The 23795-nt window shown below is 40.5% G+C and overlaps 1 protein-coding gene across 3 annotated transcripts; it reads right to left on the reverse strand.

The window, feature by feature from the left end:
- Positions 1 to 1368: 1368 nt before the first annotated feature.
- MTA1-like (metastasis associated 1-like) lies at positions 1369 to 22310 on the reverse strand. Of its 3 annotated transcripts, none has more exons than XM_043418138.1 (12): positions 20847 to 22310; positions 17311 to 17378; positions 15218 to 15311; positions 9381 to 9563; positions 7242 to 7493; positions 6415 to 6686; positions 6118 to 6306; positions 5163 to 5585; positions 4114 to 4711; positions 3657 to 3806; positions 3288 to 3549; positions 1369 to 2716 (listed from the first exon to the last, which is right to left on the reverse strand). In XM_043418138.1, the coding sequence occupies exons 1-12, from the start codon at positions 20962 to 20964 to the stop codon at positions 2527 to 2529; spliced, it is 2799 nt and encodes a 932-aa protein (XP_043274073.1). In that variant the 5' UTR covers positions 20965 to 22310; the 3' UTR covers positions 1369 to 2526. The 3 variants fall into 3 exon arrangements, with proteins under 3 accessions (XP_043274073.1, XP_043274072.1, XP_043274074.1); XM_043418137.1 differs by having other exon boundaries at positions 4114 to 4714; XM_043418139.1 differs by lacking the exon at positions 9381 to 9563 and having other exon boundaries at positions 4114 to 4714.
- Between the last annotated feature and the right edge of the window lie 1485 nt (positions 22311 to 23795).

Below are 23795 nucleotides of genomic sequence, written 5' to 3' on the forward strand. Positions count from 1 at the left end.
TTAAACGTTCACATTGTTGTTCTCGGTCGTTGAATCGTAACTTTCGTTAAAACGGAAATATTCGGTTCCTGCCTTAGTTGGTTGATATATCATCATCATGTCTTATCAAGACAAAAAGTGTTTAATCTTTTTTGCTTTGGAGACTTCGGGATACGAGGAAACTTGCGATATTCTGCAGATATTTCTAAAATGTGAATCAGCGACTTTCAACGAATATGTTGAACCAATTCAGGTGATTCCTACAGCGATAACGAAAGTGAATCACCTTACAAACAAGAACAACAAATTGTACCGTGATCGCCAATTAAAGCGATCTCGACCGTTGAATGTGGTTTTAGAGAGAGTTCTTCACTGGCTTGAAGAACTTAAAACACCCTGTATTTTGATCACTCACAATTCTTCCCATTATTATCGTCTGTTAAAAGCGATAAAGGAAAGTCCATTTAATACAAAATTTGGTTCGATTATTCACGGTTTCACGCATACTTGGCATATGTTCAAAACAAAATTTCCTTCTGATGACAACAGTAAGTTCAGGATTCTAAGTCTCGCTGCTGCAGAAGGACTTAAGTGGTCACCATCAAGAGGCAGAAGTATTAAAACCCATACAATTTTGTTGGAAAAACTTGTAGCCATTCATTTCACACAAGAAGAATTGAGGGCCAGGTCGAAATTGGCTACGTTCATTTAAATCCATCTTCAATCACAATATCCAAGGTAAATGATTTTTTTAATAAATTGAACATTAAATATAAATTGAAGTTGGCAATCTTATATTCTTTTCTTAAATATACTTGAAATCATTGAATTTATAGGTCTTTGTATGAAATATAAATACCCATTTGTCGATTCTTGAACTTCTTGAAATTCAAAATTTTTTTTTTTGTATTAATACAAAGTATGACGAATTCTTGCAGTAATCGCTGCAGAACATCCACTCAGATTGTATCGAAAGTTGAAATATTTTGATATCAGGAGCGATCATTCAGGAGTTGTCAGATGAGATCAACAGTCTGAAGATTTTTCACAACGAACACTCATGCAAATCTTGGCGTTTCATACAAAGTTTCATATATACGGCAAATTTAGAGCAAAACAAAATTATCAGTTAATACTGTATTTAATAACACGAATGCAGAAATTTCTCCAATTTTTTCAAAATATTGATAGTTGGAATTTCAAATTCCAAATTCATTAAATCAAAATCACTAAAAGACGATGAGTCAATGGTATTGATTTGGAAGATATCCTATTGTTAAAGTAAATACGTAAAAAAACAAGACGATCGATCATCGGTACGTCATTGAAGCGATATTTGCAGAAATTCTGGATACATAAAAAGGATCGTATAATAATGAGACAAAAAAATTAATGCTTTCCGAGCGATGCTTATGTTTATTTATTAATTGTTTCGACGGAAGTCATCAAACTTGAAAATTTAATAAAAATATTCACAATGAGCATTCTTACTCTCTCGCGCTCGTTTTCTTACTCTCGCGTTTTTTTCCGTTCTTCATCTTCGTTTGTCGGTTTCGACTGTTTTTTCATTTTTTTTCGTTTTCATATTGTTTAATATTTGTTTTCTTTTATTTGTTTGTTTGTTTTTTTTTTTTTTTTTATTCTTTTTAATCGCACTCTCACATTCGTTTTCCGCTACACGCGACAAGCACAATCGTACATTAGCCGTTGCTAGCCTCGCATGTATCAAATTATCTACCGACCTCGAGTAGCATTCACGTACATGTGAACACCATGTTTGTTTCTCGGGGGAAATGAAGGGGAACGAAGGTAGGAATTTGGAGTTGAGGAAATGGTAGGGGGCTTTGAGGGGTATGCATACATGAATGTGTGTTACGTATGTTTATGTACATTCAATTAATAATAATAATTATTATTAATAACAACAATAATTAATTAATACGGATAGAAAATCATGATTCACGGTGAATGACTTGATTCGTTAAGTTCGATCAACATTAAATTCATAGAAATCGTCCCTTGACCGTGGCATACGGCGCATTTTTTGTTTGTTCTCTTTTTTTTAATTATTTTTTTTTTTTATTTTTGTTTTATATTTGTGTGTGTCTGTTATATGTGGACGTTCATGCCCACCACAGTCTCAACCCTGTGAGATCTTCGAATTTTCACATTTTTTTCCCATCATATCCGTTTTGCCATAATTATGTCTTGTTTCTTCCGGTCGAAGATTTCTCCGTTACGAAATCAGTATCAGATCAGTTTCAGGGCAAAGCGTTTAGGATTTCGTTCTTCTTTTTCATGAATTATTTTCCCTTCGAATATTAGCTCAATCAAGTTTGAATGATTTGTTTTGCTTTTCAAATTCTCTTCACGTTTTCTCGTTATTTTCGGCGTCTCGCAAACTTTTTAATGTAGCAACGACGAACTCTCACGCAACGTTGGAACGCACACACGCACACTGCCTATCAGTTGTCAATTTAAGATAATAATTTTCTCACAATTGACTGATTCGTGGTAACACGCTCGACGATTTTTCGCCGTTCTCGCTCAGTCGAGTATAACGACCATCTCGTCACCACGCGAAGCAGCCGCTGCTGCTGCTGCTACCGCTGCTGCAGCCGATCGCTGCGGGTGTGGCGGTGCCGGTGCAGGAGCGTGAAGAGGCGTTGGCAATCTGCGCCAAGGTTTACGAGCCGCTCTTCGCAATTCCACTGACGTCAAGGTTCTTCTGATTCTTCTGTAACACGAACAATCTCTGTGTATCACGATCAACATATTCGACAAGCGATATTAATTGGGAATCAATCAGTGGGACCAAAATTAACCATTTCGTTCTTCGCTATGTTGGCAAGCATAAAATGAGTTTACAATTAGTGCACAAACATTCTTCGCGAGTCTACAGTATTTATTAGAATTTGAATAACATTCGCGACAGTGATTTTCGAATTCTGAAAGGATTTTATAATTACGATCAAATTGAACGTTTTAAATCGAAATATTTCTCAAACGAAATTCAAAAGTTTCGCATTTTTCATGAAGAACATCAATCTTTTTCATTATATTGCTGGGGGGAGGAGGAGGAGGAGGAAGAGGCTCTTAATCACAGAAAAACTAGTTCGTAAAAGAGCAATACTAGGACGAGGTAAACCCACCCACAAGTCGAAGATCACATTCGCTAAGTGACGGTTAGGCTTACAAAACTTTATAAATTAAAAAATGAATGGATTGAAAAAGATAAAAGTAATTGAGAGTTTACCCGAAATATTCATTGATTCTTGCTCTTTCACTATTCGCAAATAAAAACTTACTTAGTCTGATCTGAGGCGCGGAAGTAAACGTCGTCAGGGGCATCCATCCAGGAGATGACTTGTTTACGAGCATTGCTCCTGGAAAGAGGTTGTCCATGTGGTAAAAAGTGTGGATGGGCTGCTCGCCCGTTGAGCGGAGGAGCTAGCGGTACTACTGGCGGCGTGGAATGTTCCAAACCGTGTTGTTTAGGATGAATTTGCTGCGAAAGGTGTGCTCGCTTTACAGGTGGCGCACTGGGTATTCCCGCGCTTATAGCGACACCTGATACAAAAAGATAAACAATATTAATTTAATATTATGGAGTTAATGATAACTCAATGAAAATTTCGAAACTACATCACTAATTTTATTTATAAAACGAGACGCACCATCCGAACCATTGATCTCATCGAAAGGTGGCCTTGTGCGTTTCAATATGGTTTGCTGTGCTTGCATCGCCGGTTGTGGTTGAGGTGGAGTCACCGGCAACCTGTCAACTTCCGGTTTATTTGGTACTCTCTCATAAAGTAGACTGCCATCTGTTCGAAAAACATACATTTATTCATTTACATATAGAAATTTATATTTATCAAGTTCCTATATTCAACTGGAGAAAATGTGTGCATCTACTACTACTGTTAATTTTCCGTAAAAAATATTTTTTATTTCCAAGACTTTCGTTTCGTATTCACTTTGAGAATAATTTCCGCTCTTGATGGAATTGAGGAAAATTTGAAAAGCGACGTTTGGAACGTTTTTTTTTTCATTGTTCTAATAGACCTTTGGATCGATCGAAGGATTTTCGAATATATATATATATTTAAAAAAAAAAAAATGTATAATTACCTGGTGCTTTCGGAGGTCGTGGGAAGAAGACACGATCAGGTTGTTTGCGTTGTCCGGGTGCAGTGAGTTCGAGCCAAGCCCATTCACCGGGTTGTTTTGGTGATGGATGGTCACCGAGGCGAGTGGCAATATCAGTGACGCGTGGACGCGGTCGTGGACGTACTGCCCTGGCGAGGATACGCAATTCAGCGGGATTTTTGGAGGTGAGTTGAGGTGATGCGCACAAGTGTCGTAACGGTGCTGCGTTTACGGGTTGATGGGGAGCACGCGCTGCGTGACGAGTGCGTAATTGAGCGGCGCAAAGCCTGCGCGCTGCACGGGCCAATGCTGAAGTTCGTAAATAAAATGCCGAGCGTGTTTTCATTACAGGACGCGGCGATCCACCACCGCCAGCGCATGGACCACCTCCACGTAAATCATAACCATGGGCACTCGCGTAGTGACGACTCAGATGAGCTTTGAGCTTAAATTCTTTGCCGCATGCTGGTATGCTGCAGCGATGTGGCCTATGAGCTCCGCTTATTCCTTTGCTCTCCTCGTCCGAACCAACACCGCTCCTCTTTCGTTCCAGATCGGTGTCATCTATGCGCGATGGTATCTGCTCGAATAACGACACGTCAAAGTCACTGTTAGTAACGCAGTTTCTCATCGTGTCAACTATAAATCACACTTTCTAGCATAAATATTCGTTGCCAATGTGAATCCACAAAGCACTTGTATCATAAATGTACAGAAGCTATGGTGTTTCCGGTGATGTGAAATGAGGGCAAATAGTACTTTCAGGAGTTATACTGGAAACAATTTAGAATAGTTTTCATATTGATAAAAGTGTCAGTCTCTACAGAGCATTGCAAATGGTTTTGACGAGAAAACTAATAAATATTCATTCAAATGGGTTTACCAAACAAGCTTCAGCGTGTCAACTCTTATAAGAATATCTTCGGTCAGTGGGGACAATCTTCGGTCAGTGTACTATGCGTATGATTGAATCGTGATAATGGATTAGGGTAAAAAGGAGGGTTAGAGCGGCCAGAATATTAGCAAATTACCTTGAGCCCTCCGTACTTCTTCCAGTACATCCAGCATGGTTGGCACAAACGGCACTGCATATGCGTAGGTCCCCAAGCGTACCATTGGGGGCTTTGTGAGCTCTGGCAACTCTCGCACGGTTTGCCGCCTAATCCAACCATCAGCATACCGCTGCAGTCGCTCGTTATATTGCCATTGCTACTTCCGTTCAGGACGCTGATCGCTTTTCCGTTACTGCTATTATTGCTGTTACCGAGTGGTAAAATGGTCGCCGACGTTGGCGCGTTTCCCGATCCCGGCGCTTTGTTATAATTCGGTATGTATACCTGTTTGAGTTTACTCTCCGCTTCAACTGCCTTTACTCTCTTTTGCTGAACATAACGGTCCGTCGTTTTCCACATGTAGTAGTACTCGATCACGTTTTTCAACGTTTTCCATGGTAACTATGAAACAATTAAAACACATTCGATCAAAACACATTCTCACAGGTATTCAAATATTTTCAACGACTAGATGTGCCCTGCTATTGTTTCTAATAGTCTGGATAGCAATTTAACGGTCGCTCAGTTGCAATTCATTGATCCGGATATTGCGTTGGAGCTCGGAATCGTAAGGGTTTTTTTTGTCAGTACTGCCAATTTTTTAGGAAAATTGAAACTTATTCAACCACCATCGAAGTTCGTTGAGACTCAGCCGTTATTCATCGATTCGGGTTCAAGCTCAAATGAACAACTCATTCTTTTTTACAAAGCGGTAATCAGAATTTGCATACCACGTTTATTACTTCGACGAGCGTTCCATTATATTTTGTTTCGTCTATTGTTCCAAGGATTCCAATTGAATTGGTGAAATTTTTACGAAGTACAATTGTAAAGTCTTTCTCTCCATGCATTCCCATGTTTCGTTGCACTTCTTTTACAACGTGTTGAGCGAGCGTACGTAAATGAAAAATATTTTGTAGAATTAAATACTTACAAAGTCGGCTCGAATGTCCGAAAAGTCTTTGCCGTATTTGTCAAGAGCTTCTTCGAAAAGATTCGCCTCGGACGCGCTCCATTCTTCCATCTCGTCTCGACAGAGCACGGGACCAGAGCTCGGCACCAGCGACGACATGGCTTTCGCAACGTCGTAGTTGTGCCGATGCAATGTATCCATAGCGTGAAACTGTAATATTCGAATGAAACGAACAAATTAGTTTTTATACACTCGAGGTTTGAAGGGGAGAAAAAAAATAAGTTTTTTCTCATTCGGAACATTCGTCTTTTTTCTTACTAGGGTAATATCGCGGGAAGCCGCAGCCGCAGACATATGAAGCGAGGGTTGTTTTACGGATGAAGAGCAATCAAGGGCACGCGCGAATGTGCCGACTGAACGACTAACGACCAAAAATTGATCTATCTGACGATCTGTCAACGAATGTCGCGGTGTCCACACTAATGTTTCGAGGTCCTGCAGCCTTCGTGGATCCACTTCTCTTTCGGCTGGTGTTAGTGGCACCGGGGAAATACCGTCGGCTTGATATCTACTTCCCACCCTTATTTCACCTGCAAAATTTACACATATTTGTTAGAAGTTTTTTCTCCACAAGGTTTTTTTAAATTGTGCCTTACCATAACTTTCCTTATTCAACATTTTCTTTGCTATTTTACTTCGGAAAAATTTTCAAAACGTTTGTTTTTTATATGAAGGTGTTTTCATCCTTGAATTTCATGTTTTTCGTACCAATTCCTGGTGCAAACGCCGTATGGATAAATAGCGTGAAAAATAAGCCTAGGAATAATCAAAATAATGACGACTCTAAAGAGCTCAAAATATTCTCGTTCGGAGATTATTATCAAAATAATCGAAAGACAAAATTTGACTGCTCATCTACAAATGACTTGATTTTAGTTGCACCATAGCATTGATCACATTCTCGAAGAATTTAGTGAAAGGAAAATGTGAGGAATTTTGGAGGAATAAAAATTCAGACGAATCGACACGAAATACGTAAAAAAAATCGATTGACCATTTCGTGGTACAAACGAATATTGCAAGATCGAAACCAGTTTACATAAAAATAGTGTTTCTGTAATTGAATTGTAAAGCGTTAACATTACCTTTGTCGGCTAGTAACGTGCGCTGTGTTGGATCGAAGACCAAACAATAGAAAAACGAGTCTTCCTTGTTAAGATAACTCAGCAAGGACTCGGTTTCGTTGAGTAGGGTGACGCAACATTTTCCCCTGATGTGAGTCGCGGGCATGGTCTCGATTTGTCGTGACAGGAACAGTTCTCGGTGCTTCATTTGGTGACGTTGTTTCGTACTTAATTCAGCGGTGCCTCCACCACCGACGATACCCTCGTCGATCCCTGCGCCGAAGGATAATCATTTTAAGAAACATGCCATATTGTTGTTCAATGCGTTTGACAAAAGATTCAAGTAACTACGTGACTTCCAACCATGCTGTGCTACGCAACGTGAGGATTTTTCACTACGAAACAAAATACGAGACATGTAAAGAGAAGCGGTTATATGTAATAGTTTCAAAACTATTACACGGAGACAACAAATTGGAAAAAGGGAGAGAAAAAAAAGATTGTGCTTGCGTCATCGCAATTGCAGGCGACTATGCGGTATTCGTTTGTGACCATTTTTGTAGCGTATGAGAGGGGCACAAGGTCATTAACCTTTGAGTATCCCAAAGTAATGGATTTGGCACGTAGCCATTGTTATTGTTGTTTGTCTGTAACTTCCTTAATCTTTCAATCTCATCGAATTCGATTCAGTCAAATAATTATTGTTTTTTTTTTTTTTTATCGACAAGTTTCGTAGGTGGATTCGACGAATGATTTTATCATTGGAACATTCGTCAATGTGTGTCGGTCATTTATTGTGAAAATAATGTAAAAAGTAATGTTTGTAAAAACGAATTTCGAATACGAGGCAAATTGTGATTCATCATTTTTAACGTGTTACCGTCGTCATTCTGTTGTAGGATTAAATAACCAAATATGTAGCTTCAGATAAGTATATGCAAAAAGCATTCGCAACGAAAATATTGAAAAATGTGTAAATTCAAGAGAACAGAATAACTCTCGGTGCCGTGTTCAAGAAATTTTGCATTTTTTTCGTAAAGTACTGTCGAACGTAGAATCGCGACATGTCGTAGTAAGGCAATGGCAGAATCAATTAAAACTCATAATACCAAATGAAAATGAACTAGCAAAAATGGGCAACGTAAAGAAATTTAAAAAAAAAAACCATGACCAAACATGTTTTTACAAACCACCAAGAGGATTCTACTTGTTTACTTTTTGCTTGATATTTTTCATAGAAAAAGCCTCAGATTACTAAAGAATCATCAGGGAATGCAGCAGGATTCGCCTATCCGTTGAAATTTTGATAAAAAAAAGTTTAATTATATTCGAACAAAAAAGTCAGCGAATTCGGTGAACTTCTTTTGTGAGAATTTCATCGAAAAGCTTCGTTTTTCGAACGGTACGAAAGAAAAAAAAAGTAAAAAAAATATATATATATCGTGAAATCGCGATCCTCTAAAAATGTACGGGCACCATTGTCAGATTTTTTTTTTCTCCTGATCAACGGTTTGTCGGACCCTCGCGTTTCGGACGTCAAAAGCGCGAGTACTGTACAAAAACCCGAATTATTGTCTCTTTGGCCTTACAGTGAATAGATACCCAAACTAACGGCCGTCACCAAGATTACAAAGAATTTTGTGAAAATCCTGCCGCTGATTCAGTAGCCTTTTATCATCATGGACTTTTCTGATAAAATTTATATCGATATTTCAAAAGTTTGCGTCTTGTTGACAAATGTGAGAATATTAATTCCCAAAACCACTTGCAAATATACCATTTGTATTCTCATAATATACTAAAATTGAATAATACGATAGAGAAGAGTAAAAATTATTCATTGAATGAAAGAAAATATTGCCCTTTCGTTGTTATTGTAAGCTTCAATATTGTAAACGTATAAATAACAAAACAGTGAGCCTTATGGAGAATTTTTAGTACAGAATAAAATTGTTTTAAGCGATAATAGAGCAGTCAATGAATAAAGAAAATAATTCACACTTATCAGTGCCCGGATTCGTCAGCAATAGGCGCAAAATTTATAAAATAAAAAAAAAATAATAGTAAAAAGAAATGAATAAATAAAATTTTTCAAACAACTTTTCAATTCATCGATGTATTGAATTTTTGTATTTTTTCCTCGAACAAATGCTCACTCACCGTGGGGCTCGTGGGCCTCAGACAGTGGGGCTTTCAGCCAGCCACCTTTACCTCCCCCTTTGCTCATCACTTTGGGCCCAATCCCATCTTTACTAGTCATTTCCTTAGTCGAGTCTGGTGTCTCGAGTTTCTGACTCTGCGTGCTCGCAGGGGAATCTGACCTCTGCTGCTCCACGCTTGCCACTGTAATTTTTATCACAAAAAAACCGACTCTACTATTTCTGTTCTTTCTCATAAAATTTGTTTACGTATTTTTATGCTCTTTTTTTCTACGTGTATTCTTGTGTTTTCGTGTTATGCATATTGAGTTTTCTCTCACCAACGCCATACTTGCAACGGTCGATTAAATAGATTCAATTTTATTTTGCCTTTGTAGAGAATTTTTACACTAAATCGTAGCAAGTTGTTGTTGTCAATGTTTCTAACCAGTCCCATCATTTTTTATTCTCTGTTCACCCATAAAAAATGATATTTATTACTAGTAAAAAATCGAACGACTGCGCCATTGTGAGGCATCAATAATCCTCGAATTCAATGTTCCAAGAATTTTCAATGTGCTCGATACTCGTTCGATTTCTCTACAATGGCAAAATATGAAAATTCTATATAAATGAAACTCTTTTAGAGTCTCAAGAGGTAATCTCTTCGTGTATTTCTCTTCCACGTGATCGTATTTCTTATCGTAAATTCATCGTCCCGAGGGAACCCAAGAGGAGAAATTTAACATGAAACGTATTTCTTGCCAACTGGAAAATAGCGTTAAGCCAGATCTCAAGGACAAAATATCGGCGTTTGGAAATACGAAGGCACTTCAAAGTCCAAGGCGGGGTTAAAGGCATTGTCCAAAATTGTATCAAGAGTCTTCGAACTTCCAGAATGATCTCTGACTCGCATCTACGCAGTTCCATTTCTATTTATGAAAAGATAAAATCTCTTTCGTAAAATGAAAAATATAGTTAGTTTTATCTGAACCTCTCTCCGTAGATTGGAGTGCGAGCGACAGAGGGCAAGGCTCTCTGCACTCGCCCTGCAGCCCTTTTGTGTCTGTTTTATACTAAAGATGGCGTCCGGTACTCGAGAATAGCGTAAGCTTTCCTAAATACGAATTTATTGCTGCACAAATAAGAATTTCTTCGATACTGAGCCTCCCAAGCTGTTGGAACTGCTACAAACGACAACTGCGAAACATAGTTTTGTTATTGGAAATAAAAGCGAGCGATATATAAAGAATTCTACAAAAAAGCGAGTACAAGTGTCGAGATACGAGGATATTGGAGTTCGAATTGGAGTTTCTTCCATTTAGGCCCGGAGACTCCTTGAGATATTCGCACTCGAAATGGCGTCTGGTATTCGAGAGAAGAATTGCAGATATGCAACGTGTATATCGTACACACGGTTCGTCGTATATATATATATTTAATGAAAGGACTAAAAATACGAGTACATATATTAGTATACGAAAACACATACGTAAAAAGATCGTTCTAGACATCCGATCGATTCTGTAAAACATGAGAAGACCCCTCGATGTGGCAAGAGGACGAGAATGAGGAGGGGCGAGGGTGGGGGAGGAGAAGGATGGAAAAAGACCCGGGTGATCATCATTATAGACTCGGACGCGGTATAGAGAGTTTTCCAGAGTTTCGTTCGGCAAGAACGTCGAGATGGGACGCAGGAGGGTCTTCGAAGGGGGTTGTCTTCGTGTGAGAGCAGATGAACGGGGAGAGGGTGAGGATTCACGAAGGGGCCAGGGGTACAGGAGTAATTTTCGAGGTACCGGGGGTATTTCGACTATTCGTTGGGAGTCCGATTGCGGGCAAATACCGCCGGACAGGAGAGCCCCGGGGGGTGGTGGTAGCAGTGGCGGAGGTTGGTGGTGGTAGTGACGGTGCTGGGTTGGGGAGGAGCAGGAGGAGGAGGAGGAGGAGGAGGATTGTCGGGTGGTTGGAAAACGCGGGAGAGGGTGGTAAAAGGGTGGTTCGTTGGACAAACGGGTGGCGAAGGGAAAAGGAGGGCCTGAGGGGAGCGGGAGGCAGAGGGGGAGGAGGAGGAAGAAGGGTGGGTGAGAGCGAATGCTTAAAATGAAGATGGCTAGCGGGACCCGCTGGCTCCCGCTTCAACTCCCCGCCCCGCCACCGTACTGCTCGCCGAAAACCTCCCTTTGCCGCCTCATCGTCCGGACGTACATACGTGTGTAGCTTCTCTCTGCGTCTACCTCTTTTTCCCTCTTTCACACTCGCTTCAAATATATACGGAAAATGCGGTGTGACCGTGGATCTGTGTAAGTGGTGGGCGAGGGCTGAAGGTTCGGCGAGAGGACAGGGGCCCGGGGGAGGGGGAAGAGGAGGAGGGTTGCTTTCGCGTCAGAGTATATGTAACACATACCCAACCAACCCCTGCGTCAGTCATTCATTTAGTTGGAGAGTACGAGGGTCGACCAGAGACAGAGAGGCAGCGAGAGAGAGAGAGAGAGAGAGGGCGAGTGAGACACCCCAACACTTTCTCTCTCTTTCTCTCTCGCTCGCTCGCCGGGCCACCCTCTTACTCACCCCCGGCAGATCGATACAACCCCCATCCCGCTTTGCCACCCACCTAACCCACCACCCCAACTTTACTTATTATACGATCCCACCCCAAATCCCCGCGTCTCATTATCTTTGCCATTCCTGGAAAAGAGGGAGACACGTGGACTGGGAGAATGGGGGACTGAGACAGACTCGGGAAAAGAGAAAGAAAAATAAAATGTGCGCATATATTTTGAGATACGGGAAGCCAGATAGAGAGGAAAAACTAAATGAAAAATATTCCGAGATTCCTCTCTCTCTCTCTCTCTCTCTCTCTCCCACACACTCCTCCGTTTCCTCTTCTTTTACTTTTACAACTCTCCGAACCGACGTACAAGGCTACCCATGTGAGATGGAAAAAACTACAAAGAGATAAAGAAAATAACCTCCGAAGGAAATATAAAGAAAGAAACAGCAAAAAGGAGAAAGAAACGATAGCGTGAGCGCATACACGCGCGACTGGCGACTACCGGCCGTGGTTACACACTGCGTGAACAACGACAGTTGCCCGTAACGCAATCCTACCGATGCCTCTTACATCCATATATACATATATACACCTGAATACATCACACTGCTGCTCGAGTGCACAATGTGTATCTGTAAATTTACACACGCATACACACGTATAATTGTACGTATTTTTTCTTCCTTTCGTTGACATTGAAAAGGGTCTTCATCTTTCCACCCCCCCGCCCCGATGATCCCGGAGACTTTTGTCCAATACACGAGAAATGTGTATCCGCTACAAATTATTTTTATTTCTCGCTCTCTCCGATATCGCTTCGAACGGAGCCATTGTAAAATACGGAAAAACCTTCTTCATTATTGTTATTATTATTAATATTTGTTTTTGCTCTTTCTTCTTTTTACAGGCTTTCGTTACTGCAACCGTACAGCGCACACCGGTAAGTGCACCGACGCCATTTTGAATACGACAGAGACAGAGAGACAGAACGAAGCTCGCGAGCGCGAAAATCAGCCGTATTCCCGGCGAGTTAAATCGCCTGGATTATTCCTGTTGGTCTATGGGATTTCCTCCCGTTTTTATTTATTTCCCTTTTGTTTCCAGGTTTTTAGTCTATGTCGGAACGGAAAATATTATTGTTACACGTCCCTCGACGAAATGAGAAAACACTCGATCCAGCTGCAGACCGATGATGCAATCATCGGGGGTTACTGCTCGAATCATTACGATTTTATGATTACACTGATGATCTCGAGATGCCGCTGAAGCTTGGACTGAAATTCGATACTTGGAGGAAATAGTCACGGACTCACTAGCGTGTACGAATCCTCGAAAATTGAGAACTTCCGGTTGCTTCCCGAGTTTCTCATTTGCATGGTGGTTCATAGAAAATTATTATTCGCAACGTTGTATGTTAAGTATCTTAGATGAAATTCTATTCCAATGTTGATCAAGTTTTGGTTTATGGGAGGCAGAGAAAATCTTTGATTTTATCTCTACCGCCGGAAACTCATTTGCACTTTCAAACTGTAAATGATTTTCGGCTTCAGCCTTCGAATGCAACATTTAATCGGTGGAAAATCACCGAATGGACTCGAAAAATCGGGGAAAAAAGTTTGCTGGATTGATGTTCAAAGCAAGTGTCAAAAAACCGATTCTTCAATGAACGGGGGAGTTTATATAAATGCATGATATTTTTCGTTACGCTCCGACAATGCGAACTTCAATTTTTTTTTATGTCCCAGGGCAAGTGGTCGATAATCCGCGTATGGGATTGGAAAGAAAATTCTACGTTAGAGTCCGGTACGCTTGAAATATTCATCAAATTCCCCAATGAGAATTCCATATTTCGTTGACATGGAAAATCGATGAACTAGAGTCGTAGTATTTTACTCGTTACAATTATTAACCATAAAACTTATTATTAAGGATAAAAATATTAGAAACCACGAAAGTGTTGATTCAACGCGTGAATCCGTCAGCAAATCGTTCAGATTTCACGAATTTAACAACGAAATTTTTACTTCCATCAAGAAGAAAATGACTGGGAATCATTTGGAAATTCCTCCCTAAGCCTTTCGTGACAATTCCTCAATTTAATATCCACAGTTGTGTAAACTAGTTTGGGTTTGTGGAAAAAAAACTGTGGCAAATTAACAAAAATGGGTTTCCACTCGAGCACAGAACGAAGCAAAATTTTCAGGTTCCTTTTTGTAGGGGTTTTCGCGCTCCAAGTTCATCTTATGCATTGCTGTTTGCTGGCCAATTGTCTGGACACGTCACATGGCCAATTTGAGTGAATTTACTATCGTCGATCGTTAATAACTCGGTGGGGAGAGAAATCTATAAAAAATGGCGTCAAACTCATTCGGGTATACGGAGCCAAACGTTGAATGTTATTCGACAAAAAGTTTAGTCTTGAACTGCACTTTCTATCATTAGTAACGACATTCGAAAAGTTCTGCTTACGCACAGAATAAATCGTAATAACGTTGTACTGCCATTTTTTAAAGTGAATTTCTTCAATACGGTTTAACGAACGAGAAAAAAGTTTAAATAAGCTCCTGTCAGAGGATATTTGGCATCGTCCCGCGTCCACTGACAAAGCTTTTTTATAACCGGTCGAACCGTGCCGAAGGATTTCAAGTTTGAGAATTTAAGGCGAGGTGAGGCGAGTGATCCGTACCCTCGAGACGTTATTACATCCACACCGGGCCCCAAGAAAGACCAAATTGTGTACATATTCGTCTGGGAAACGCTCGGTGAAAAAGAAAACGGTTTTTCAACACGATTGTACACGAAGTAAAAACGGATCTCTCTTTATGCTGGATCGATTCAAAATTGACTGATAATACGACGAGAAACATCCAAAGGGAATAAGCGAACTTAATTTTTCCAAATTATTCGTTGTTTTGAAATGATTACGTGAGAATGAGACTTTTTTTTTTAGACTTGAGTTTCAAATCATCGTGAATTTGTTTGAAAAAGAATTTTGAGTATCGAATATCGTTTTGTTTTCGGATTTTGGTGCCCAGTGTCAAACGTCACTCAAAGATTGTCGTCGTCCGCTGGCAGGGATGTTTCGTCATACTTTAATTTAATTTTTTTTTTTTTTCAAAGGCTTTCGTGAGAAAATATTTGTTCAATTTAACCGAGCGTTTCCCAAAAAATTGGCAATCTGGCAATTTTTCGGACTTGAAGGTGGATTCACCGCATCGTAGAGTCACGATCGGACGGTTAGTATATTCAAATGTAACGGGATCGAAAAACAAGGAATAACCAAAAATGGCTATTTGTTTACTCACACTGATGCTTGTCCGCAAGCATTATCAAGGTCGATGGCAAATCCCTCCGCCTGAAGAAACACATCACTTTTGCTTCCACATTTCCGCTTGCAGTCTGAAAAAATAGTACGAATTTATATTTATATCAATTCGTATTAAAGTGTCTTTGAATAATTTAGTTCCAAACCCCTTTGATAAATCGTCGTTTGCATCGTTCGAACGCAGCGAAAAATTTCTTCGTACCACTCAAAAAGAGAACGAATATTTCAGCTGTTCGAATTTCGCAAAATTTTTCCAATTTTATATAATCCATAAGAATTACTTGGCGACAAGGAATAACAAAAGAACAGTTTGAATTGGAAATATAAATGGAATTGAAGTTTCAGTTTGAAGAGTTATTGTTATATGGCAACGATACCAACTCAATGCCAATACAAAATTATGATTCCTCAATACGTCATCAGATTTGGCATTTGAATGTGGAAACTGGCGTAAATAGGAATAATAATGTGGCACGTGCATGTTACAAAAAAAATTAGCCTATACGAATTCTAATAAATGATTGGTAATAATTAATGGTTATAAGTGCATCATGTGCAACAGAAATACTAATGACTGATGTCGAGGGAGTAAAAATTTCCTCACTTGCTGGCGAAAATCGACATTTTCAAAATTGACAGGTCAATTGTCAAGCTGTTGTTCAGTTCTTCTGTCACAAGTGACAATAGCAAATTATTTATCAAAATACATAACATATAATTTGATTGTGCCACTACTAAATATAAAACTGGTTTCTTGTTGGAATTATTTTCTAAAAGTTATTCACGATTTGCCTGAAAAGTCGAGCATCGAGAATTTCGAGGTATTTTTTTTTGGAGCAGTGAAACTGCAATTTTATCGTCATTTCAACAAGGGACTTTTTTTCTATTTTTAGTTGAAGCTTGGGGAACAATGTTAAAAGGTAAAATGAAGAATCGATCATGGCGTCATTAGAGGACGTTGAATATTTAATAGAGCTAATATCCATATGTTTTTTTTTTCTATTTTTAGTCCGAGCAGTGGTAAGTCACTGTGACGAAAAATGTAAATACAGAAAAAAATCGATAATTGACATCCTCCGAAATAAAGTATTTACGAAAAGCAACAATGCTCCGAATTTGATTGAGCAGTTAATAACTCCGAGATGTTTTTCACGTGGTAAATGTTGGCCCCTGAGTTAACATCCAAATTAATGACTCACTAAATTTTAACGATCTCCTCACGAGCCCTCAAAGCGTTACGAAATAATTGGAATTCTTTCCTAAACAACTCCAAAATCCTCGCCCTCGATACTTTCATTACATCGTTAGCCAACCAATCAAAACTTTCCTCAATCAACTATTTTTCCCTCCTCGAAAATTGCGACCAATCCTCAAATGGTTTAATCCCCAGAATTATTGATTTAATCTTCAGGATTATTTATACAAAGAAATTTATACCATTTATACGATTTTTTCAAATTTTGGTGTAAAAAATATTGTTTTCGTTCTGATAATAGTCTGACAGCTAAAGCCACGTGAAAAGTTTATTTCTCTCTCAAATTTTGAAAATTTGCATTAAATCTATGAAGGAATTTTTTTATCATGACTTACCAGAGGCTCGACTTGAAAAATCTCAATATCGAGGATCTGCTTGAGTCGGTTACATCAAATATAATCAAAAATTACTTTTCAAATAATTCCGATTCGAGAATTTTTTTTTCGAACCATGAGAAGACACGTGTCACGGATCCGAGGCACTTTGGAAAAGCACTTTCAAAAATTGTTTTTTTTTTTCTCCAAATTTCCAAATGGTCGCGTCAACATCCAAGTTATTGGCGACCATTTAGAAATATATATCTATTTGTTTGCAATTGATTGTATTTTTACATGAGTCGGTGGTTGTCAAGGCTAGTTTCAGTGAACTTGGTACGCTTCAAAAATTGTATTTATTGTTTTATCCCCTCTAATTGGACCCTCGAAGATCAAAAATGGTTCAATGTACACTAATTTTCAGTGTTTCGTCATCAGATCAAACACTTTTCCGTACGTGGAGTGGCTTATCATTAATAAAATCTTATAATAAAAAATAATCACCTTGTTCAACTCTTCTATCCTTCGTATTTGATAAGGAGATGTGGACGACGTCTCAAAGTACACGTAATCTGAAAATTAGCCAAAATTAATGGGGCTCTGATGCAACGGATCTCTACAAAAATATTGTTACAGTTCATTTTCTCGACGAGCATATTTTCTAATTGGAATTTTTTATTTTTTTCGTGTTGAATATTGCATCGACGTATGACGCTGAAGTTTCCAACGTTGGAGTTCAACGAAATGATCGAAAAAAACTCTCCAATAATTCCAGTAATTCTCCTATTTTGTTCCCTGCCAAATTTGCGATTCGTAGTTTTTCAAGCTGCGCCAACGATTCGTGAAATAAATAATTGGTGAATTAAAAACGTTTTTTTCGTTCATTTCGTTGGACTCCAACGTTGGAAACTTCAGCGTCGTATCGACGTGACGCATCGAATTTCTTTATTCTCAGAGTTGATCCTCACATTTTTCCGGGTTGTCCATTTTCTGGCTGGTTAATCGTAATGATTTATTATGGAATAAAAAAAGAAATGATGAAGCAGCAGTTTTGGTTGAACGATGCGAAATTCGGCACATTTTTTGAAAACTCATTTCTGAAATATTCGAAATCGTGGATGGAATCAACATTGCGGAAACAACAAAATAGCAAAATGAGAGCACTCGAAAGATGCAATCCTCGGTATCATAGAACAGCAACGTCAAAGTATTTCATCTCGAATAATGTTTTGATCAAGGACCTTCGACCGGATTCAGAGACTTTTTTCTTTCATGAATGTTGAAAAAATATAAGCAAATCAAGTTCAAAGTTTCCGCGTGGAATAAGTACGCTCAATCCTGTTCAGAATCCATGAGATTATAAAATTCAAATTCTTTTTATTTCATTTAAAAATTCTTCGTTCGTGTTGCTCGTCAACGTGTTTCGTTTTCGAATATCGAAGAATTCATTTTGTTGAAACGTCGACAGCGACGAGTGCACGGTCGGTGTGAGGCTGCGCCGATTTCCCACGTAGAGCAGCCTCGAGGAAGCCGATACTCGGTTGGGTGACCGTTGAGCCACGCACAGATTGGCACATCGATCGCTGGACCGTTCAACTGATTTTTTTATATTTCTAGGTAATTAAAAACCAATAAAATCTCAGCAAACTGGACCAGCCTTCTTCACCAGTTTCCCTCAGCGGCGGTGCATAACAAAAAATTGGTTGTCGCTAAAACCCTCGTCGAGTCCCCCAGGAGGATGGAAGATGACGCTGAAGTTTGCAACGTTGGAGTCCAACGAAATAATCTAATAAAACTCCCAAATAATTCCAGTTAATTTCTAGTTTTTTTCCCTGCCGAATTTTCCATTCGTAGTTTTTCAACCTACACCAATGATTCGTAAAATAAATAATTGGTGAATTACAAATATTTTTTTCGTTCATTTCGTTGGACTCTAACGTTGCAAACTTCAACGTCGTGATGGAAGTCAGTAGAGTGGAAGAAAAATGAGACGAAGATGGGAGGGCAGGCCGTCAAAATCGGTCAACATCGGGAATAATAAATGCGCGCAGGAACATCAGAAATGGAAAAAATATGAAACGACTTTTTTCGTTCCAGTTGTTTCAATCTAACGAGAAGGAACACGAATTAAAAAGTATTCCGGACATTCACAAAAGCGAGAACAAAAATTTTAATTTCCTTGACGTTTGCTACCGACGATACTTCAGATTGACAAAACTTTTGGCTCCAAATCCACGAGGGTTCAGCATTTCCTCCAATCCAGTTACTATTTTAAACAAAAATTATGTTCACCGAAACTTCAAAATATGAAAATTCATCAATCTATTTCAGAAAGTTGAGAATTTTTTAACACTCATGCCTACTTTGGGTGCAGGCATCTCGAAAAGAATTTCCTTACTTTTCTTCTCGGTGTAAACGTGAAACATCGAATTCACGTCCAATTTAGGGGCACAACTGTCCGATACCTAAGGTCCCAGGAGTGGGGGAAACAGGTCTCTAGAAAGGGAGCGCAGAAGGTTTTACGACTATAGAAATTCTACCCCGAATAGAAACCGTACCTTCGACATGTTCTCGTTCCCCCTCTGCCCCTTCCCCAGTCCCTCCTTCATTACTGCCATGCAGCACACAGCTATACCCGAACGTTGTTCGAATGCGTATGAAGGCTACGAGGAGGGACACGAATGTGTGTGTGCGAATGAACGGGAAATAGTCTTCATTAAAATGCCCATATTTGAGAAACATTTGAAAAAGTGTCAAATTAATGAAAGCCTTGAATCGTTCAGTTGCGAGGTGAATTTAGGCGCCGAATGAATCGAGTTTTGTGGAGAAAGGCGCTGCGAGAGCAAAGCCCTACGACGAACGTAAGAAAAAAAGCGTCCAAGTCGAAGCGTGACATTGAGCGAAGAGCCTCGCTCGATGTGTTGATTCCGGATGGAAAATTTCACGACGTGGGACAGGGAGTAACATCGGCTTCGACAATCTTAGCAGGTGGTGAAGAAAGCCCATTATTTTCAGCAAAGTTAGGGGCTGATGAAAGGAAAGACGTTGAGCGGGAGAGCGAGGAGCGATACAAAAAGGGAGGGAGAAGGGGATAAGACGGTCGAGCGTTTCGTACGCGCTCGGAAGCTCCGTGCGTAACGGAAATTCGCGTAGCCTCGGTAAAATCGGGTCTGTCGTGAGGGGGGGCCTCGAGAAGAGTCACCACCGCCGAATGAAGAGCGAGATGGAAAAACAGCGAAATTCGAAGAAGTTTAATAAATACGAAGATCCATGAAATTCGACAGGGGCAAGTGTGATTTTTCAAGACTGTTGGTAAGATCAATTTTAAAACATAGGCGAATTCATTGGGCCAAGAATTAGCATGACCTACCGGATGGCGAGATGTACGAATCGCGGTAAAGCGCGAAGAGGGAAGAAGCGGTGGGGGCGTAAGGGAGGGAGGGGGTCGTCGTAGCGAAGCAGAGGCGAAAGGGGGCGGGCGCCAAGTAAACGCGGGAGGGAGAGAGAGAGAGAGAGCGCGCGGCAAAGAGCGAGAGAGAGAGAGAGAGAGAGGGGGGGAGGTGTATGAGCAGACGTACGGGACGCCAAGAAGCGCGGGGTGAAAAGGGGACAAAGATCCAGATGAGGAGAGGCACTAGGGAGAACAAGGGGCGAAGGTGCAGGGGAGGCAGGGAGGGAGGGGGGGGGGGGGGGGAGAGAAAGAAGCGAGACGCGAGGGGAGAGAATGAGAACAGGGGACGCCATCGCGATGCCATTTGCAAACATTAATTTCTCGTGGGCTAATTAAAGTCGAAATAAGTCGTGAATGTGCCGACTTTGTGTCTCGAAGAACCCTAGTACACTGGGAGCAATTCATATTTGCGATGGATCTTCCTGCTGCATTTATTCCGCTGTTGCTTGTTCTTTTGATTTATAATTAATAAGTAATGGATTTATATATAGTATGAATAGCCACACGCATACGTGCGTTTACATACTTATTTGGGCCTATATATGCATATATATGAAAATATATACGTATATACAATTTCGAACGTTACCTCCCACCCGATACATGTTGGCGGTCATGTTGTTGGCGTCCTGTGATGGGGCCGCGAGCCCGAAATTTGCGCTCTCGTGGTTCCCGTGGCTCTCGTGGTATTCCGCCGGCATCGGCATGGAGGCCTCCTCCTACTCCTTCCCCTCCTCCCACTTTTTCTCTCTACTTTTTGTACGCGCGAGTAAAACCCGCCGCGAGTAATCGCCCGACGACACTTGGGCCACTTCTCTCTCGATATTTTCTTTTTCTCTCTTTTCCCTCGGTTACTTTCTGGCTCTTTACGTTTTTTGATTCTCTCACGCTCGCAAACAACACGCGGCACAAATTTTACTTCTATATAGTAACTCGGTCTTGCTCGGTTTTTTCTTCGCTCTCTTTCTCTCTCTCTCGCGCGCGCTCTCTCCTCATGAAAGAGTCAACACTTCACGGGTGTCACTCCATCGTGTTTGTTGGGCCACATTCGAGTATCACACGTTTGATACCTCGTCGCCTCACTAACTAATATACCCGCGCTCCCCCTCCCCCCATACCCCACCGCCCCCCATCCGCAAAACACTCTCGGCTCACTATCCTGAATATCGCCTTTTTATTTTCTTCTCCACTTCTTCCTCTTCTCCTTCGCCGCCTTCTTCCTCTTCTCCTTCTTCTTCTTCTTCTTCTTCTCGTATCGGCGTATTTGTTACTCGCGATCGGGCAAAAAGCCCAGTGTTTTGTTTCACCCACTACGAGTTTTCGTAATCACACTTTTATTCACGCGTATCCACATCGGGATCAAAAAAGTTTGTTTGCTTCTTTCCGTAACTTTGCTGAGAACTTCTTTGGATCGATTGACTGATTAAGCTTATTATTTTTTTTTTTCAAATTAATATCTACCGTTCACGTGTCCGTTAAAACATCGAGCATCGTCAGTGGCAGTGTCGCTCTGTACGCGCTCGAGGGACCGCCATTTTCATTTAGAGCGAGGCGGCGAGAGAGAAACGACACGAGCCGCACAACTGCACGCAGTCTTTGCGAGTCTCAATCTCTCTCTCTCTCTCTCTCTTTCTGGATCTCTTCCCCTCTTCCTTTCTGTCCGCCGCTACACACTGCAGGGTTTAACGAATACGACTTCGACTTGGTCGTTCTCACTACTAAATCACTCTAGGACCCTCTCTTTCGTCGTTACACTCGGATACCCCTCTCCGGGGGGGTCACCACGGATACTTCCGTCTTTACCGAGAAAAAACGCTCGGATCCATGCTCGTTAACATGACGAGTGTTTTTCGAACATGCTTCGAAAAATACTCAACTTTTTTGTCCGGCCTCTTTTTTTCCTCACTTTTATCTCGCGTCCGAGAACCCGCGCGAAACGCGATAGTTTTTTTTGCCTCTTTTTAATTACCAGTGGAGAGAACTCACCACGAAGCAAGAAGCACGGAATTCGCGGTGCAACTAGACCAAACGGCTGCGCGTTCTTTGGCGCTACTAGCTACTACCGACTACTGCGCTCACACGACATCTCCCGTCTCTCTCGCACTCGTTCACGCGACGACGCCGGTGCGAGAAGAGAGGGGAGGGTCACTCCGTCCCCCGAAGTGGGGATGGTCGAATACTACACCGGGCAAAAGTGGCAGCAACTCTTCTCTCCGGTCTCCGGTCTCTTGTCGTGTATATATGACGATTTGAATCCATCGAGTCACCTCCTCTCTCAACCGACGTCCAACATGGCTGATTTTTGTTCGTTTTTTTCAATACGAAACGCCGATTGTAATTTATGCTCGGAAAAACACGAATTATTTACTCTTAACCTCTTCTATCGTTCCTCAGCGTCGCTATGCACTTGCACGTCAAATCCCATTTGCTTGATCTTCGCTTCTACAAAAAATGTTCTATCAATCCTTGTTATTTTTTGATTCTGGCTGTTGTTTCCCGCCAAAACGTTTCAGCCATTAAAAACAGAGAAAATTCAAATGATGCGTCGATCGCCCTTTGCTTTTCAATTTTCAAGCAATAAACACTTTTCTTGAACTCGGGGATTAAGAACTATATGATTGCTCGGTCAAATTCTTTGAAGGACTGTGCCAACAAAACGTCGTAAACCGACTCATTCAGCGCTTTCTTTAGAACGATGAAAAAATATTGTTTCGTAAATCCCAGAATTTACGAGCACACACATACGCACTGGAGTCCATAACCAACGGAACAGAATCACCTTTATCGTTTGCTTCGAAAATTCGTACTCTGAAAATTTGGAAGGTTTCATCGGAGAGCTGATAGAGACATAACTAATTTTCTCACCGAGCACTCGCCCGCGAGCGACTTCAGTGCCCTCCTGTAGGATTACAGAGCACGAAAGCCCTGTTCCCAAGGCTCTCGACGACATAACCAAAAAACCTTAGAAAGTGCACACAATGCGTAATTCCCTGTTGATCCACCCACAAATTGTGATCACAAAAGAGTCATATTTTGATAAATTTGTTTTATTTATGATTTTTTCTAAGCACAACAGACAACCAGTGGAATGGCGTAACGATAATAATCCATATAAAAATTATTTAAAAAACTCTTTTTCAACAGAAAAATGCACTCTCTCTATCCGTAATTTTCTGTAATTCCCTGTGCTCAATAATTGCCGTTTAGAACTGTCACTGCTTTATGATTCACTGGCAACCGGTTATATTGATCGATTTTTCACATTCAAAATTCTGCTGCTCTGGTCTATGACCTGGTTTTATGGTAATCATATAGAATGACAAAAGTTCCTGTTGTATTTATCTTAACCAAAGGTAAGTTGTAATTATCCGACATAAATAACTTGGCCATTGTATGAAATTTCATTTCATTACCAACGACTATAATTGGTGAAATATTTGCAGCGGTCGAAAAAATCATCGTGTTTCGTTTCATGAAGTTGAATACTTTGATTAGACAATAAATGAACATTTTTTTTCAATGGCTTTTCCGAAAGATT

The sequence above is a fragment of the Venturia canescens genome, chromosome 4, assembly GCF_019457755.1.
Source record: "Venturia canescens isolate UGA chromosome 4, ASM1945775v1, whole genome shotgun sequence".
Classification (NCBI taxonomy): domain Eukaryota; kingdom Metazoa; phylum Arthropoda; class Insecta; order Hymenoptera; family Ichneumonidae; genus Venturia; species Venturia canescens.